Source organism: Capra hircus, chromosome 19 (genome assembly GCF_001704415.2).
Source record: "Capra hircus breed San Clemente chromosome 19, ASM170441v1, whole genome shotgun sequence".
Lineage (NCBI taxonomy): Eukaryota > Metazoa > Chordata > Mammalia > Artiodactyla > Bovidae > Capra > Capra hircus.
The window spans coordinates 21,988,347-22,005,832 of record NC_030826.1 but is presented as its reverse complement, the minus strand read 5'-3'; the positions used below and the strand labels follow the sequence as shown (position 1 = coordinate 22,005,832).

The 17,486-nt window shown below is 44.9% G+C and overlaps 1 protein-coding gene across 2 annotated transcripts in view; it reads right to left on the bottom strand.

Annotated features, from left to right (window-relative positions):
* VPS53 (VPS53, GARP complex subunit) overlaps positions 1-17,486 on the bottom strand; it is a 125,133-nt gene that overhangs the window by 46,612 nt on the left and 61,035 nt on the right. For both annotated transcript variants that reach the window (XM_005693305.3, XM_005693307.3), the window contains one exon: positions 9,748-9,842. In XM_005693305.3, coding sequence (XP_005693362.1) covers positions 9,748-9,842 — 95 coding nt within the window. The remainder of the gene's footprint in view (positions 1-9,747; positions 9,843-17,486) is intronic.

Sequence of the window (17,486 nt, the reverse complement as noted above, 5' to 3'; positions counted from 1 at the left end):
GGCTTCCTAGGTAGCTTAATGATAAAGAATCCATCACCCAAGCAGGAGACGTGGGTTTGATCCCTGATCTGGGAAGTTCCCCTGGAGAAGGAAATGGCAACCCATTCCAGCATCCTTGCTTGGGAAATCCCATGGACAAAGGACTGTGGCAGGCTATAGTCCAAGGGGTTGCAAACAGTCGGATACAATTTAGCAACTGAAAAACAACAATGACCTCAGGATTCCCAGCAGATAGATACCTAAACAAAGAGGAACTGTAACGAAATATTCTTTACAAAAAAATGCTTTCTTTCTCCTTTAATGTAGTTTATTCTTACAACTTCTGGAATTAAAGGTGCAAGAAATTCTGAGAGGAGAGAAACTATTGAGCAGCTCCAGGCTTGTCCCAGGTCACGGCGGTGATGATGGTTTTAATTTTCGCCCACTTCCCATTCGAACGTCACTGAGTTTGCCTCAGTCACGTTGAGTCATCACTGTTCGAATCCCACAGGGCTGTATTAATTGGTCCCTGCATAGCTGTGCTGTATGAAACATGGGGAAGGGGAGGGTGTTCCCACCGCCCTGACATTCTGCTTCTTTTTAGGTTACTGTCTGAGGCTACAGGAAACCAGCTGTGCTTTTTACATGTATTTATATAACTGTCAGGAAGAAAAAGACAAGAACCACACGCAGTATCAATTAGCACGAACAGGGGAAGATTGATACTTTACCCAAAAGCTTTTGCTACTAAGAGCTTATGACATCCAGATACAGTCACTCTGCCCTCAAAGGACTTCAGGCCTAGGCTGGTGCACTATAACGGTGGCGATGGTCAGCAAGCCAAGGAGGAGCTTGACCTTGGAAAGCTCCAGGGTGACTATCCCCCTTCCTCACACCCTCTTCTTGCCTCACCTTTCCATTTAATCTCCCACTTCTCCTCCACAGTGTCCCCACGCTTCAGCTGGACTCCCCTCAGCTGCCCCTTCAGCTCCATCTCTAGCCCCTATCTCTGCGCCTTTGCCTGGATGCCTTCCTTGGTGTCTCTCCCGTCGCCATCTGTTCACTGCCCTCCTAGCTCAGCTCAGGGGGCACCCAGACAACCCCTACTCACACCCTTTCTCTATATAATTGCAATTTCTGGCATCTGTAATGCTTACACTTAAAAAAAAAAATACACTACTATACAGTGTGAGGATGTCACTTATTCTGGAAACATGCTGACCTCCCATCCTGAGCCTGCAGTGGGCAATGCTCATCAGGAATGGCTGTCTTTCTCACTGATCTCCGGGGTAAATTCAGATCCTTCCTGAGACAGTCGTGTAGCCAGTCCCTTCTTATAAGGTGAAGCTGGTACAAAAGGTGAAAGCTACTTGCTCTACAATGGTAGAATCTTATTCTCTGTGTCACGCATGTTATTGCAAGATTCTTGAGAGCAGGGATAAGGTCTCTGTTACTTCTGCTCCTCCTGAAACTCATCTTCAAATTATGTTGGTGCCCAGCCTCTACATCTTGTCCCTAAAGGGTGGGAATGGAAGGGCGAGGTGCGGGCGGGGCTGCTGCACAGAGGAGAGTTCAGAACAGCAGGCAAGGCTTCCACTAGAGTCCTTCTATGAGAGACTCTAACCTCTGGGTCCATGGTACCTACCAAAACAGGGGCCAGAGCTCTGAAGCATTTTTACTTGACCCTCTCATCTAATCCCCCTGGAAGCTGAAGCCAGGATACTTCTTCATCTACCTCCTAGTTCAGAGTCACGCTGATGAGTAAGACTGTAAATCGATTATGATCATAGAACAGAGACAGAAATTTCCTCATAAACAAACCTCTAACAATCTTCCACATTTTGCAGGATGTTCACTGGGTTATTTTGGACACTGTTCTCTGGTGTGAATGAGAAATAAACCAGTCAGAATATCCCACCTCTCTCTTTCACCTAACACTCTTCATCAGCACGCTGCTATGCCACTCAAGACACTGGAAAACGAGCAATCAAGTAGCTTCACAGAAGAGGAAGAGTCACCTGGATGGGAAGGGCAAGGTGCATGAGCTGGCACAGAGGGTCCAAACCAATCAAAAACGGATGGAGCACTTAGTATGTGCAAAGTGCTGTGGGCTGTATTGGATAAAAATGAGTTCACCTAAAAAAAAGCTACCATTTCTTCCAGACACCAAATGCTACCCTGAGTTTCGGCATGACGTTATAGGAAGAGCTACTGGAGAAAGGGGCATGCGCATGCTGACCTGTTGAATGGAATCATAGACTTGCCCTTTATGCCCGAAAGCAATCACAATCAAATAAACGTTTATAAAGGGTTAAGTCCTGCTCATGGCGCTGTGAGGATAAAGACACAGTATCCTATTAGGGGTGACAGGACCTTCATGCTTATGATCTTAAGATCTCAAGATGCCAATAAATTGCCAGTTTTGCAGTATAGACACTATAAACAATTTGTTTTAGACAAAGAAAATATGAGAGGAAACTAGACAGAAAATTCCACAGCAGATTCAGGCGAAAGAATAAAGGCCTAGAGTCAGAAGTATCAAGGACTTCCCTGGTGGTCCAGTAGCTAAGACTGCATGCTCCCAATGCAGGAGGCCCAGGTTCAGTTCTAGTACACATCACCCATAAAAATTTCTTAAAAAAAAAAAAAAAAAGTACAGAATACGACGGACGGGAAGAAGGCGCTGGCTGGCCAAGGCAGAAGATGCCTGCAGCTAGGTTCATACACATCTGAATTCCCACAGCAAACTGGTGTCGCACCTTTCACCCCTCCACGCTGTGTTCCAAAATGGTTTTTCGGTCTCTCTCTGACCCTGGGCTGTAAGCCTATAAACTAGGTACCTTGCTGCATGCATTATAAATACAATCTCATTTAATCCTCACAGCAGCCCTGATCAGAAGGCATTAATACCTCCATTTTAAAAATGAAAAAACTGATGCTGAGAAAAATAATATAACTTGCCCTAGGCCACAGAATTTATTGGAGCTAGAATTGAACTGGGGCCTGACTCCGAAGCCAAGCTCTATCAACTACCCGAGGCTTTGATTTCAAATCTCAAAAGTGCTATACAGACCTGTGGTGTCACAATGACTGCTCAGATTCACTTTCTCTCCAGCTTAAAGAAAGACATCATGGGTGTGGATGAGGTCTTTTGCCTTCTTCCTGTAACTTGAGCTTTTAAGCCAGGAACTGTATAAGCATTTCGGGGGAGCCATGTGAAATACTGCTGGGAGTGCCACTGATACGAAAAACCACCTGGGAACAAAGACTATTTCAGAACGATGGCAATAGAGGGAAAGATTAAAACACAGACAGAAAAACCACACTGCAGACCAAGCTTAGGTATGGATGACCAAGGCTGTTTTTCCTGGTGGATCTGCAGGCAGCATTCACAGAAATGGTGTTTTAATTGGAAAGTACAGGAGAGATGGCTCCAGAAGAGGAAGATGGTAGTCAGAAGAAGTGGGCAAGAGGATGAGTGTGGGCAAAGCAGCTTAAGACCCCAGGAAGTTAGAGAACTTGTTCATCCAAGGGTACATGCAAGCTTCCCAGGTGGCCAAGAGGTAAAGCTGCCTGCCAGTACAAGAGACATCAAGAGATGTGGGTTCCATCCTTGGGTCGGGGAGATCCCCTGGAGGAGGGCACAGCAACCCACTCCAGTATTCTTGCCTGGAGAAACCTATGGATAGAGGAGCATGGTGAGCTACAGTCCACAGGATCACAAAGAGTCAGATACGACTGAAGCGATTTAGCTCACATACACCCATTCCTTTTGACTGGGGCAGGAGGGTTGGCTCTGGTGTGGTCAGTGGGGTTGGAGAGCCCCAACCCCAGATAACCCAATGGAGCAGATAAATAACAACATGGACGATACTGGGAACAAGTTTCTCACGGCTGTAGAGAGTAGTTACAGACATGGGAACAGGGAGACTCCAATAACCCCTGTGGTGTTAGGTTAGAACTGGAGTTACTGGCATAGACTGATGGGTTTAAATATATAAACAGGTATAAAAGGATAAAAATATACACAGATATACACATACATGTATTTCTTAGCTCTCTCAGCGTGGAGAGCCTAGAAGCACGGTACTCAAGCAGTAATGAACAGACCTGATGACCAGCACTTAGTTTCTAAACATCTCCCGCCAAGGGAACAAGGGATCCTGGAAAAATGGATGACTCCAGGGCTGGGTTAGGAAAGTACAAGATGAGCCTGGTATATTTTGCTGTGCCAGAAAGAAAGTGCTCAAAACACACTAGGGGCATACAAAAAGGGTGGAAAACCAGCTGGAAGGGGCCAAGTCAAGGACAATTTGACCATTAAAACAAATAATGATGGATCCTGGAAGAGAAGAAGGACGTTAGTGGAAAAACTGGTAAAATCCAAATAAGACCTGGAGTTAAGTGACTAGTACTGTATCAGTGATAACCAGCTGGTTTTGATGATAACTATACTACAGTTATTTAAGATGCGAACATGGAGTTTATGAGAGGGAATATGGAATATCTGCACTATTTTTGAAAATTTTTTAGGTCTAAATTTATTCCAACATAAAGTTAAAAGATAAAAAGATAGTAATGGCTATAAACCCACTGAATAAAACAGGAATCCACATGTCCATGCTGATAAATAAATGGAGAAAAGATAAAGCTGTTTCTTAAAACAGAAGAAATGATGGGATTAGAAAAGTAATTACTCGGCAACTCTCTAAGTAATAAAGGATTCAGACAAATGTCATTAACGAATGGTAAAATAAATAAGTAAAATATGAGAAAGAAGCTATTTATATGGGTTCAAGGTTAAGTAATTAACACTTATTAAACACTTATTAATTAACCTGGCCAATGCCATCTAAACCAAGTAGTAAAAATGAGCAGCACAAGTAATGAGACATGCTGACGCTGTATGTCTCATGATAGGAGTCACTGAGAGAAACACAGCACCACTTCTGTATGAATCATGACTCACGAGTCTGCATCAGTCAGAACCAGACTGAGGGACATTCCACAAAGTAACTGGCCTGCACTCATCAAAAATTTTCAGGCTATGGAAGATAAAAGTTATTCTTCTAGATGGAACCAAGAGTTGTGACAAATAAATGTAACCTGCAATCCTGGAATGGATTTGAGATCTATAAAAAACAGGATTGGGACAAATGGGGAAAGTGAATGGGGTTTATGGATTCAATGCAAGTGCTGTGTCAACGCTACCTTCTTGATTTTAATGACTACACTGTGGCTATGTGGGGCTGTCCAGGTGGCTCAGTAGAAAAGATCCGCCTGCAGGAGACATGGGTTTAATACCTGGGTGGGGAAGATCCCCTGGAGAAGGGAATGGCAACCCACTCCAGTATTCTTGCCTGGAAAATTCCATGGACAGAAGGGCCTGGTGGGCTACAGGCCACAGGGTCACAAAAGAGTTGGACATGACTTAAGACACTAATAAACAAACAAACAAAACACAATGTGCATATATACATGAGACTGTGTCTGTCTGTGAGTGTGTCTGCTCAGAGGTGGGAGGGACAGCTGTTAATGGAAGAATCTGGGTGAAGGATACATAGGAGCTCTGTGTACAATTCTTGGAACTCTTCTGAAAGTTAGAAGTTAATTCAAAACAAACGATAAGCAACGTCTGTTTACAGGAAACTCTAGGCTTGACCAAGCTAGAAGCGGTGGCAGGCTCTATTTCAACAAAAGCTATTACAGAGAACTCAGGAGAATGGGCAGAAATGGAGTCACTAGTAATTTCTCAGCCTGAAAATGTCACTGAATGGAGTGAAGAAAAAAATGGTTATGGAGAGAAATCAAGTGGGCAGAAATGGAGTCACTAATAATTTCTCAGCCTGAAAATGTCACTGAATGGAGTGAAGGAAAAGTGGTTATGGAGAGAAACTGCTTCTGCAAGAGTCAGCCAAAAAAAATGACTACATCTCCAAGAGTAGAAGAGATACAACTTCCTCCTTGGACATAAACAAAAACTAAGAAACCAGCTTAGGGCACAGAAGGACAGCGCGGCCCAGCCGGGTGAGAGGTGACTTCGGGACAGCCCCACTCCTGCCTCCTCCCTGGGCACCGGCTCCACAGTCCTCCTGCTGCTGCTGGGCCCTGGGCTGGGGCAGGTGCTGCCAGGACTCTCCCCGGGCAGGGAGGGCGCTATGGAGATGAGAGAGTGGACCCCACGCCAGGTGCTGCGGAGAGCTGGCAGCACTGACCAGGCCACCCAAGCACCCGAGAGCCTGAACAGGATCACCAGAAGGGCAGGGCAGACGTGGCTCCGAGCCCTGCTTTCTTGTGCCAGGAGCCGACATGTCCTGTCGCTTCACCGTCGCCGCTAATCCTGTGGGGGGCTTTATTCACTCGCCTGTAGAGGGTGCAAAAGAGACTCGGAGAGGTGAGGACCAGAGCTGGAGGCCCGAGGCGGGGTGCAGGGCCTGGATGCAAGCGCAGGTCTGTCTGGCACCCAGGCCCATGCTCTTTCCACTATCTTGAGTTGGGTCTCTGTCCTCTGGGAGCTTGTGAATGGCCTCAGGTTTTCCCCCTTGCAGAGCTATGACAGGAGGAGTGATTTGCCCCCAGTCAATGCCCACTTGAGTTCCTTCCCCAGTCTTAGGATTCTCTGACTTCAGGAAGGACTTGGAAGAACCTCTTGAAACTGTACTCAAAATAGTGTGTGGGTTCATGTGGATTTTTCTTTTTTGGCAAAGAGGCCTGTGGTTTGTGTTGGTTCTCAGAGGGGTCTATGACTCGAGGGTAACAACCCACTGCTTTAGGCATTATTCTGTCTGATGCTCTCCTGTAACAGATGAGGAAATGGGTTTCTTGAACTTGATTTCCTGCTCCCAGCTTTTGCTGCTTATTCTGGAGCGAGAGCAGCCTGGCCTACGCAGTTCTCCTACGAGAAGCTTCCGCTACTGCCCTCGTGTTGTGGACGCGTCCCAGCGAGGCCAGGCGGCAGGCTGAGGGGCCAGCACTGCATTTTCAGAGAGAAATGGAGAGTCCCTGAGGAAGGGAGGGCTGGCCCTTCACCCAAAGTCTCATAACAATGAGTGTGCTTTATATGAACTGAGGCCATGTGAGAAGAGTCGATCCCAGGATGATACCAGATAATCCACAAAATGACTTTTTTTTTTAAACTGGACAGGTTTGGGGAAACCACATGGTTATCTCAGATATGCACTTTAAACCCTGGGCCCAGCAGCTTTCAAGCCTTTCTAAAAATAAGAATTTGGATTGATAAGAAAAGATAGGTGTTTGGCCCATAATAGTCATACAGGTGGGCTGCTTCAAGACCTGTTCATCTAACAGGCAAATAGCAGCTCCTTTTTCCTGCCCTGCAGAGATATCTCAGTAATCTTGAGAAAAAACTTTGTGAATGCAGAAGACAGGATGTTAAAAAAAAAAAAAAAGGTAATAGTAACTATTTAACAGACAAGGAAATGATTTCTTAAACTTGATTTTAGTAGTCTGCCCTTCTGCATGCCTATGGATGTAAGCCAAATGGATAGAGAGCAGGAGGAAAACTGAGGCTTTACAAGGCAAAAGATGTCAAGGCAACTTTTTTTTTTTTTGCTGGGTAGGTGGCAGGGAGGAGGTTGTTTTTGTTAACATAGAAGCTCTTTCACAAATTAATTTTCCAGGGTTTTAACATGTAATTTGTAATATGATTACAAAATATGCATTTTGCAATCAACAAAGAAAAGAATAGAAGCAATCTATCACCAATTCAATGGACATGAGTTTGAGCAAACTCTGGGAGATAATGGAGGACAGAGGAGCCTGGGGTGCTGCAGTCCATGGGGTCACAAAGAGTTGGACACGACTTGGCAAATGAACGACAATAAAATAAAATAGCTGAAGAACAATAACGTTCCAGGTAAGACACAAATACCCACTTGAAATGTTCTCTTAATTTTCTGGTTTACCTTTGGAATATACTTTTAAGTAAGAATGTGCTAAAATGAAAGAAACATTAAAAAAAAAAGAGGGTGAGAGGGACTAGACTTTAAGACCTAAGTGCTTTCCCAGAGAACGCCCCTTGAGGAGCTTCTCAGAGCTGCTGTCGTCCCTATGTGAGCAACTCTCTGGTCCTCCTAAACATATACTTTAGGCTTCAGGGCCTCTTCTCGAAGCCCGGACCAGCTTGCCTCCAGTCAGTTCGACATGTTTCAGAAACCCGGCCTTTCCAAAATGGCCCTTCCACAGTTGCTCTGGCTATGGACAGAGATTCAGGGATGAGGAGGGGTCCCTGTCCTATGCATGGAAGTGGATACTGGAACATGACCACACTCTGCTGGCTGTGGGAGTACTCATGACCATATTCAACTGGCTGTGGTTGCAGTGGGCTGCTTGGTAAGCATTTTCTGGAGCCCCTGCATTTGTAAAAAGCATGTATATTAAATGATGATAATTCATCAAAGAAAATAAGAAGCCATCAGTCCAAACAGACAAAAACAAACCAACCAACAAGTGGGGGAGAAGAGGAAGCTCTTCCTTCTAGTAGAAGCCCATTTAGTCAATGTAGAAGAAATGATAGAAACCCACAGTGTTTGGCAAACACTACAGTAATCACAGTCAGGCAGGAATTGTCAAGGGATGTGACAATGAGGGGCGAAGTGACGAGACGGGGGATATTTACATGGTTCCGAAGTATCCCCCCACAAAATACTTCTTTTAAAGCAAAAGCACAGCTTTATTGGGAAAAAGCTGGCAGACACCACTTAAGCAACTGGTCAAGGTCAACCTCAGCAGTAACAGGACAAAGCCACGTGAGGTGCCCCCTCTTGACGTCGTGCGCTGGGCACTGAGAAGGACACAATGTCACCTCTGTGGTGTTCCTGCCCAAAACACATAATCTGGATTTAATCAAGAGGAAACATCACAAACAGAAATTGAGGGCTTTGGACAAAAGAGCTGGTCAAACACTTTTCAAAAGTGTCAAGGTCATGAAAGACAAAGAAGAGACTGAGGAACTGTTCAGGCTTAAAGGAGACTAAGGAGACCTGACAACTAAACGCACGACTGGATCTTGGACCAGAGGGAGGACATGCAGGGGAGAACAGCAGCTTCCTGATTTTCATAACTTCGGTTCTATAAACTGCTACCATTCCCTGGGGGCTTCCCAGGTGGTGCAGGGGCAAAAACCCCGCCCGCCAATGCAGGAGACATGGGTTCAATTCCTGGGTCAGAAGATCCCCTGGAGAAGGAAATGGCAATCCACTCTAGTATTCTTGCCTTGTAAATCCCATGGACAGAGGAGCCTGGTGGGCTACAGTCCCTGGGGTCACAAAGAGTCCGACCCAACTTAGCAACTAAACCACCACCACCATTCTCTGGACAGAGGATATATGAGAATTCTTTTATAACTTTTTGGTGAATCTAAATGATTTCAAAATGAAAAGTTAAACAAATTATACTTGAAAACATATACGTTAGAGTTGAGGCTTTCATTCTCCACTTTTCAGCACCTGACATCGTAAAGCCTGGCAGGCTGACATGCAGATATAAGGGCTCAGTGCCCATCTTGGAAATAGGCACTGGGATCCATTTGGGAGCGCCTCAGAGTCACATTCAGGCTTCTGAGATTTATAGACATAATACATTATAATGCTCAAAAGACCAAAAAGTATCCTTAGCAGCTTTCCAGGGAGGGTCATGGGCATGCCAAGTCCCTCCTTCAACCTCTAGAAGGAGCTGTGCCCTTGTGAGGCCCCTCCCTGACTCGAGGAAGGAGAAATGGCAGGAGAAAGCAAAGTGGTTGTCACTCACTTGTCCTGGGACTCAATATACACGTAGAGATGCGGCTCAAAACACTTGGAAACAATGCCATGAAATGGATTGTCTGGGGCTTTAGGCTTCTTAGGCTGTAAAGGAAAAAAAGAGAGAAAAGGAAAGAAAAAAAGAAACTCTATACTTGAGCCATCTTTGCAAATCTTCCAGCAGTTTCAACAAAAACATCCCTTCAAAGCTCACTCCTAACTTACAGAAAAGCAGCACAAAGTGTAACTAGACTGGGACTATGTCCTGTATTATAATTCATGCCAGCTTGTGAATAATAAACCAGCTTTGCTGGCATCATTTATGTGCTCTGTGCAGTGAAGATTTACAGCTACTGTGATAACACATGCATTTTCAATTTGGAAGTTCTTCATCATCTGACCGATGTTTCAAAAATGCAAATTCTTGCTAATAATCAGCACCTTATAGCTGGGCAGTGCCTTGGAATGTCTTAAGTACTTTTACACAGTCTAGTTTTGAAAGCCTCCATTTACTGCTTGTTATTATGGGCCAAGCGCTTTGATATGAAATAACCTCTCATCTACTCCTCATAACAACCCTCAATGTAGGAATTATGACTACTATTTTACACTAAAAGAAGGGCTTCTCTGGTGGCTCAGCTGGTAAAGAATCCATCTACAGTGAGGGAGACCTGGGTTTGATCCCTGGGTTGGGAAGATCCCCTGGAGAAGGGAAAGGGCTACTCGCTCCAGTATTCTGGTCTGGAGAATTCCATGAACTGTATAGTCCATGGGGTCACAAACAGCTGGACACAACTGAGCTAAACCTAAAGAAAGGAAGGCACAGTAGGTGTTAGCAGCCTGCCCCCAGGCACAGGGTGAAGCTTCCTATCTCCTGAACCAGAACTCTTCCTATTAGATCACTTCTGTCCCTGCAGTGTTTCCTGACTGCTGAATTTCATCAACAAATAGGAAAAAACAAAAACAACAACAAGAAGGGTAGGGGGCCAACACAGGGTTGCTAACTTTGTATCTTGCTACTTTACACTCTCGACATTCTCGCCACAAGTTCCTAAAAGAGTATTTTATACCTAAACCTTTTAAAAGAGAAAATAGCTGCATAAAGGCAGTTCCTCCCAAGAAGAGACAGTTAGTTGGCGACCTTATAGAAAGGTCAAGATAGAAAGACAGATAGGTAGATAGACAGGCTGGCTGTTTTATCTGTATTTTTTGCCTCGTAGCAGCGAAAACATGGATCAGCCCCGGTCCCCAACTGACGTTGGGAAAACTGTATCTGATAAAAAGGTTATCTGGGTAGGCAAGCATTTAAAAACTACTGTTTGCTACTAAATTTCCTTTCAAAACATCTAAAAAATAAACAAGATCTTCCTACATATTTCTGTTCCTAAAAAAAGAAAAAGTCAGTTCTATCTATGTTTTGTTTGTGGGCACTTGAAAATAGATACAGGTCTCTGAGGCTTTGCTGGGGTTGATACAAGGGTACAATTTGGATATAAATCAGCACTATGACATACTCGTTGAACTGAACTGTTCATCTCTTAATACATGGGAAAAGCTAAGCTCCTAAAGACAGACGGAAATAATGATTACCTTCTTCTAGTAATTAAAAAAAAAAAAAAACCCAAAATGCTTAAAAACATCTATAAAAACTGGTAATGATCACCTGAAATGTCAACTGTAGCCATACCCCATTTAATCTCATATCTAGCTCTATTCCCTTTTCACCTTCTAAGAATTCCATGTCTTTATTTACTTATTTGGCAGGATTTGAAGAAACTCTGGTCCTTCCTAAGACTAACCATAGTCTGGGATATTTTCTCTTACCATCCAGAAGCCACTGCCAAAGTCAGGCCTTAGGCTGAGACTGTAAGAGACTCTGGGCTTCCCAGGTGGCATCAGTGGTAAAGAAGGCACCTGCCAATGCAGGAGATATAAGAGACGCGGGTACGATCCCTGAATCGAAAAGATTCCCTGGAGGAGGACATAGCAACCCACTCCAGTATTCTTGCCTGGAGAATCCCATGGATGGAGGAGACTGGCGGGTTGCATGTGGTAGCAAAGAGTTGAACATGACTGAAGTGACTTAGCATGTAAGACCGGGTTAATTTGAGTTTAAATTGGCTAGATCCAAAGTTCTACTTCATTTCATAGATACCTTAGGGGTTTGTCTACATTTCCATTAGTTTAGAATGAGGGATCTGTGACGCAGTGTGATGACTGTGAAGGTGTGGTCCTTATCTGTTTTACATTTTCCAAGTCAGTTACTTATATTTCAAAATTTGTTCTTTTCAATAAAGTGATCTGATAAACGAACAGAGAAATGTGATTTAATTTGTCTAACTTTTTTAGAATTAGATATCCTGAAATATCCTAATTTTAACAGCGCCACACAGCATGTGTATGGGCATGCTCAGTGGTGTTCGACTCTTTGCGACTCCACAGACTGTAACCTGCCAGGCTCCTCTGTCCATGGAATTTTCCAGGCAAGAATACTGGAGCTGGTTGCCATCTCCTTCTCCAGGGGATCTTCCCGACCCAGGGATCCAATCCCTGGCTTCTGCGTCTCCTGCAATGGCAGACAGGTTCTTTAGCAGCTGAGCCACAGGGGACCCAGATATCCTGATTTTAGAACTGGAAAACAAGACCACAATACCCAGATGCCTTTTCATTAACTAAAATGCAATCTTCATAAATATTATAATTATTCCCTTTATTTATATTTTCTTCCCCTGACAAAAATATTCACATGTCTGTAGGATAGCTTCTGGAAATTATAAATGGGGGTTTGTGTAATATAGAATATTGTCATGTTTTAAATCAACATGTGTATTTTGTATCTGGCTTTATTTAATTTCAGTGTGCTTTCCCAACAATTGACAGTGTTTTAATTTATCACTTTTGGATCACATTATAACATTTAAATAAATCTATAAATGAGATATCACACTGGTGTTAAATTTTCTGATTTTGACCTGTGGTGATTTTAGTGAGTACCTCTCCTTAGTGAACATCTTTCTTAAGTGAATGTGTTTCCTAGAAAGGAAATACATACTGAAATACTCAGAGACAAAGGGCATGATACTTATACACTGACTTGTTCTGAAAGAGAGACAGACAGAGGGAGGGGGAGTAACAGACAGAAGAGAGAGGCGAGGGGAGAAAATGGTAAAGTGAGTGCAGCAAAGTGGCAGAAACTAGTGAGCTCAGGTGAAAGATATTTGGGAGTTAGAAGGCGATGGCACCCCACTCCAGTCCTCTTGCCTGGAAAATCCCATGGGCAGAGGAGCCTGGCAGGCTGCAGTCCATGGAGTCTCGAAGAGTTGGACACAACTGAGCGACTTCACTTTCACTTTTCACTTTCATGCATTGGAGAAGGAAATGGCAACCCACTCCAGTGTTCTTGCCTGGAGAATCCCAAGGACGGGGGAGCCTGGTAGGCTACCGTCTATGGGGTCGCACAGAGTCGGACATGACTGAAGCAACTTAGCAGTAGCAGCAATATTTTTAAAACTTTCCCCCAAATTTGACATTATTTTTTAAAAAAAGAGAAAAAGGTTTCAAATAACAATAAAAAATCCAAATAAGGCCTAGAGTTAAGTGACTAGTACTGTGTCAGTGTTAACCAGCTGGTTTGATGATGACCATACTACAGGTATATCCCAGGTATAGCAGAGGAGCATTTTGAGAAACGGCACATCACCAGCAGCTGGGACCACACTGAGTGGCAGCAGAGACATCCACACCTGAGTGAAAAACGAGGTTAGCACCAACATCCTGGTTTTGATAACGTGCTGTAGTTATGGGAGTCATCAGCACTGAGCGAGGCTGAGAGATGGGTATCCAGGACTTCTCTGTGCAACTTTTTATGAGTGTATAATTATTTTGAAATTAAAAGTTTTTTTTTAAGTGGTTCAGAGGGACTTCCTGGTAGTCCAGGGGTTAAGACTTCCCCTTCCCATGCAGGGGGTGCGGGTTCCCTGGTTGGGATCCCTGGTTGGATTCCCAGGGGGATGCCTGATTGGAGAGAGAAGATCCCACATGCCTCATGGGCAAAACACCAAAACATAAAACAGAAGCAATACTGTAACACATTCCATAAAGATTTTAAAATTGATCCACATCAAAAAGCTCTTAAAAAAAAAAAAAAGTTCAGCAGAGTTAAGACTCCAAAGGTGAAGAAGTTTGGGGAATATCTTTACCTATTTATTTTGCTTATATTTTCCTTTTTATGTATGCACAAAATGATGTGATAAAAATGTATGGATGAATCCAGAGAGCTTATGCAGATAAACAGAGATTTCAATGACTAGGGAGTATGGCTATCTGATATTTCAACAAACTCACCCTGACCCGTCTTCCTGGGGACCCAAGTTTGATGAGGCCCCATAGACACCTCTGGCTGTGGCCCAGAGAGCCAGCCGCACAGCCAGACAGCCCAGGTGGCCCGAACCTTCCTCAGGAGACTCTACTTTGCCCAGCCTCTGCTCTCTAATGGCGCTGCCAGCAGAGAGGAGGGGCCTATAGCCATAGTCATAGCTCCCTGTCCTCTTACAGAGTTTTCAATGTGATTTGGAAGCAAGAGGGGAACAATGGCAGGCACTGCCTCAAGTCTGGTTTTTTTTTTAACCCCCACTGAGCTGCCTCCTGCTTCTGGCTGCCTCATATCTGTGTTCATATTTAGATGCCACAGGCTAGAATTGGAGCTCAAGTTGGTGTCTCTCTTTGCACCTTCAGGCTCCCTAAAGGGTTGCTTCTCAGCTTAAAGAACATACTAAAGTCGTTTAGCAGTAGCACTCGGGCTGGACTTCGGAGTGTGTGGATTCTGTCCAAAAGCTGCAGATGTTTAAGCTATTTCCTCCTGGAGTTTGATGGAATAATAAAAGGTTACTGTTGTCACAGTAAGGAGGTCTGCAGCTGGTCCCATTTCCTTTTATTACAATCCAATGTAAACAGATTAAATCTAACTGCTCGGATCACCAGAAGGGTACATTTTAAAGCCAGAAATTCCTTATTTCTTCTTTCTTTTATACTCTGAGGACCCTCAGTCCTCTTTCAGATGCCATTTTTTAATCATTGGGAACATGTTGGCACAGACTGCTTGAAGTAAATACCTCTTTTCAAGTTCACGCTCCCTTCTCTATAGGCTCATCTTGAAGGCACCCTGTCTGCTGACTGCAGTGATGCCAACAGGCTGGGTAACCCAGGACAAATACTGGTCCCCCTGCCCCAGCCGAGCTCACCACCCATCTTGTGTGCTTCCCCCTGAAGCCCCACCTGGCTCCTCCTCTTCCAGTGTGCCCAACTTCAGAAGCCAGAGAGTGACTGGGAAATCGGGGCGGGGGTGGGGGGGGGTCCTGGAGCTCCCACCTAATCAACCACAAGTGGGATGGTGCTGGGGAGGTGGTATGAGGTTGGGGACGCAGACGAGGAGGCACTAGTCACTGGTGTGTCAGTTTTATCACTAAAAAGGAACAGCCCGTGAAGCTGAGGGTGGGTCATCTAGCTCAGAGGTTTTCAGTACTTTTTTTAGGGTTTTAAATATATGGACCATTTTTAAAGTCTTCACTGAGTTTGTTACAACATTGCTTCTGTTTTCTGTTTTGTCTTTTTTGGCCGAGAAGCATGTGGGGTCTAGCTTCCTGATCAGGGATTCAACCCCTTGCATTGGAAGCTGAAGTCTTAACCACTGGACCTCCACAAAGTCTTAGTACTTTCCTTTTGAACATACCTAGAACCCCTGATCCCAAAGGAATTTTACCTGGGAGTCCATGAAAAAAGTGACTCAAAACAGAACTGCTCTATTTGGAGGGACTTGGAGCTCTGGTCTCCTCCCAGCTCCCCACAGTGACATGTGACAGGGCACCAAGGAACAGAACTGGAAAACCACTGGCTCCCTCTCAACAAGGGAAGTCCAGTGAGAAAAGTACCCGCCTAAGGTCACACAGCCAGCTGATGGCAAACCAGAGTCTGGCATCTTCTCCATCAGTGACTCTGCATTACCCCAGGCACCTGTGTTGTGTGTCCTTAGAATGAGCAGATCTTCATCCTTAAGACAAGCTTAATCTCAAGCTTCCAGGATGAGCAAAAAGTTCCACAAGAAAGAAAAAACAAAACCAAGCTACCTGACAAAACTGATTTTGTAGCTCATGGGGAACTCTATCATAATCCAGTTTTGTGACACCCAGAGATGACTGGCTGATGGGATAATTTTCCAACAGCACTGCGCGCATCTGAGTGCTCAACTGCATGATTCTGGGTGTGACAGCGGCAGCCATGTGCGCTGGGGAGACAGGAGGGCCCTGAAAATGGCCCAACTACAGAAGGCCAGCTCAGAGGGCACAGACACCCAAGCGCGGGTGGAAGATGAGCTCCATACCTGGACTCTCCTTTCTCATCCCAGTCCTTCCTCCCCAAATGAGGGAGACACATTTTTTTCTTTTTTCGGCTGTGCTGAGTGGCATGTAGGATCTTAGTTCCCAGACCAGGGATCAATCCTTCAACCCCTGCACTGAAAGCATGAAGTCTTAACCCCTGGACCACCAAGGAAGTCCCTGAGAGAGGCATTTCTTTAAGAGAAATCTTTGTTTTCTCCTAGCCTAGCTGATATGATGGCTTTAAATCAATTATATTTAATCCTGTAGATCTCTGGGATGTGGCCTCAGGGCATCTCTCCAGTTTTATTCATTCCCTTTTATTCATGGGATTCATTTCTAGGTCCTCCACTTTTCAGGGCGACATCACGGTGTGATGCAAAGAGAGCCAGGAAAGGAATTTTAGTCTCTGACTTCCAGACCTGGCTTCCAGTCCTTTCCCAGCTTCTTCACTTCCAAACTCTGTAACCCTGGGCTAGTCACTGAGCCTGCCGCTCACAGAAATCCTGAAAAAGGCAGGCACAGGAAGGACAAAATAAAGTAAAGCCTGTGGAAGACTTCTAAACTATAAAGCACCATAAAAATTTGAGGCATCCGTGTTGTTATAATTATTTAATCAGTGGATCAGATACCCCTGTGGCATCGCTTCAGAGCTGCTCCTGGGAGTCCTGCTGTCTTGGCTCCTGCCAGGACTGTACCCCTATCATCCCCCCGGGCTAGGAGCACAGGGTGAACTGCGACAGGCACGGCTTTGGGGTTCCCAGAGCTGCTCTTCCCAGCCGGCCTCCCTTTCGGTGGTGTCTGGATCAAAATAATCTCATAAAATCATCCTCCAGCAGCCAAGTGTAGAAAATTAAAAAGAAGGCTCACTAATCCAGACAGGAAAAGTCCTGATTTATCGCTCTAACCTCTAGTGTCATAAAATGGCAATGAAACAAAAACACCATTCTCTGGAATGGAGGGAGAGGAAATTTAAGAGTTGGACAGAAAAAGCCGAAGGAAATGAAAGTGCTGGTGTGCTCTGAAAAGTAACTCTCCAAATATGCCACTGGTCCCCTTGGTATTTTCAGGCCTCCCTGACGGCTTCCAGACCTAAGGTGCTTGGCTTCCGCTGAGTCGGAGTCTCTCCTGGCTGACAGGGGCTGCTAACTTCACCAGGGACCTTTCAGCCTCTCATGTCTTCACCGGACCAGATCAGGGGACAACTAAAAGCTGGGCTGCTAAATTCGAGAGATGATGAATGAGCCCAGGCAGAGTTCGGCCACCCTGCCATACCCGCTGATGAAGCTTGGCTGTTGCTGAGGCCGGTGGTGAGGCGACTGGAGAGCAGCGGGGTGGGGTGGGGAGGGGCAGGAAGGACTGCTCTTTTATTCAGGTT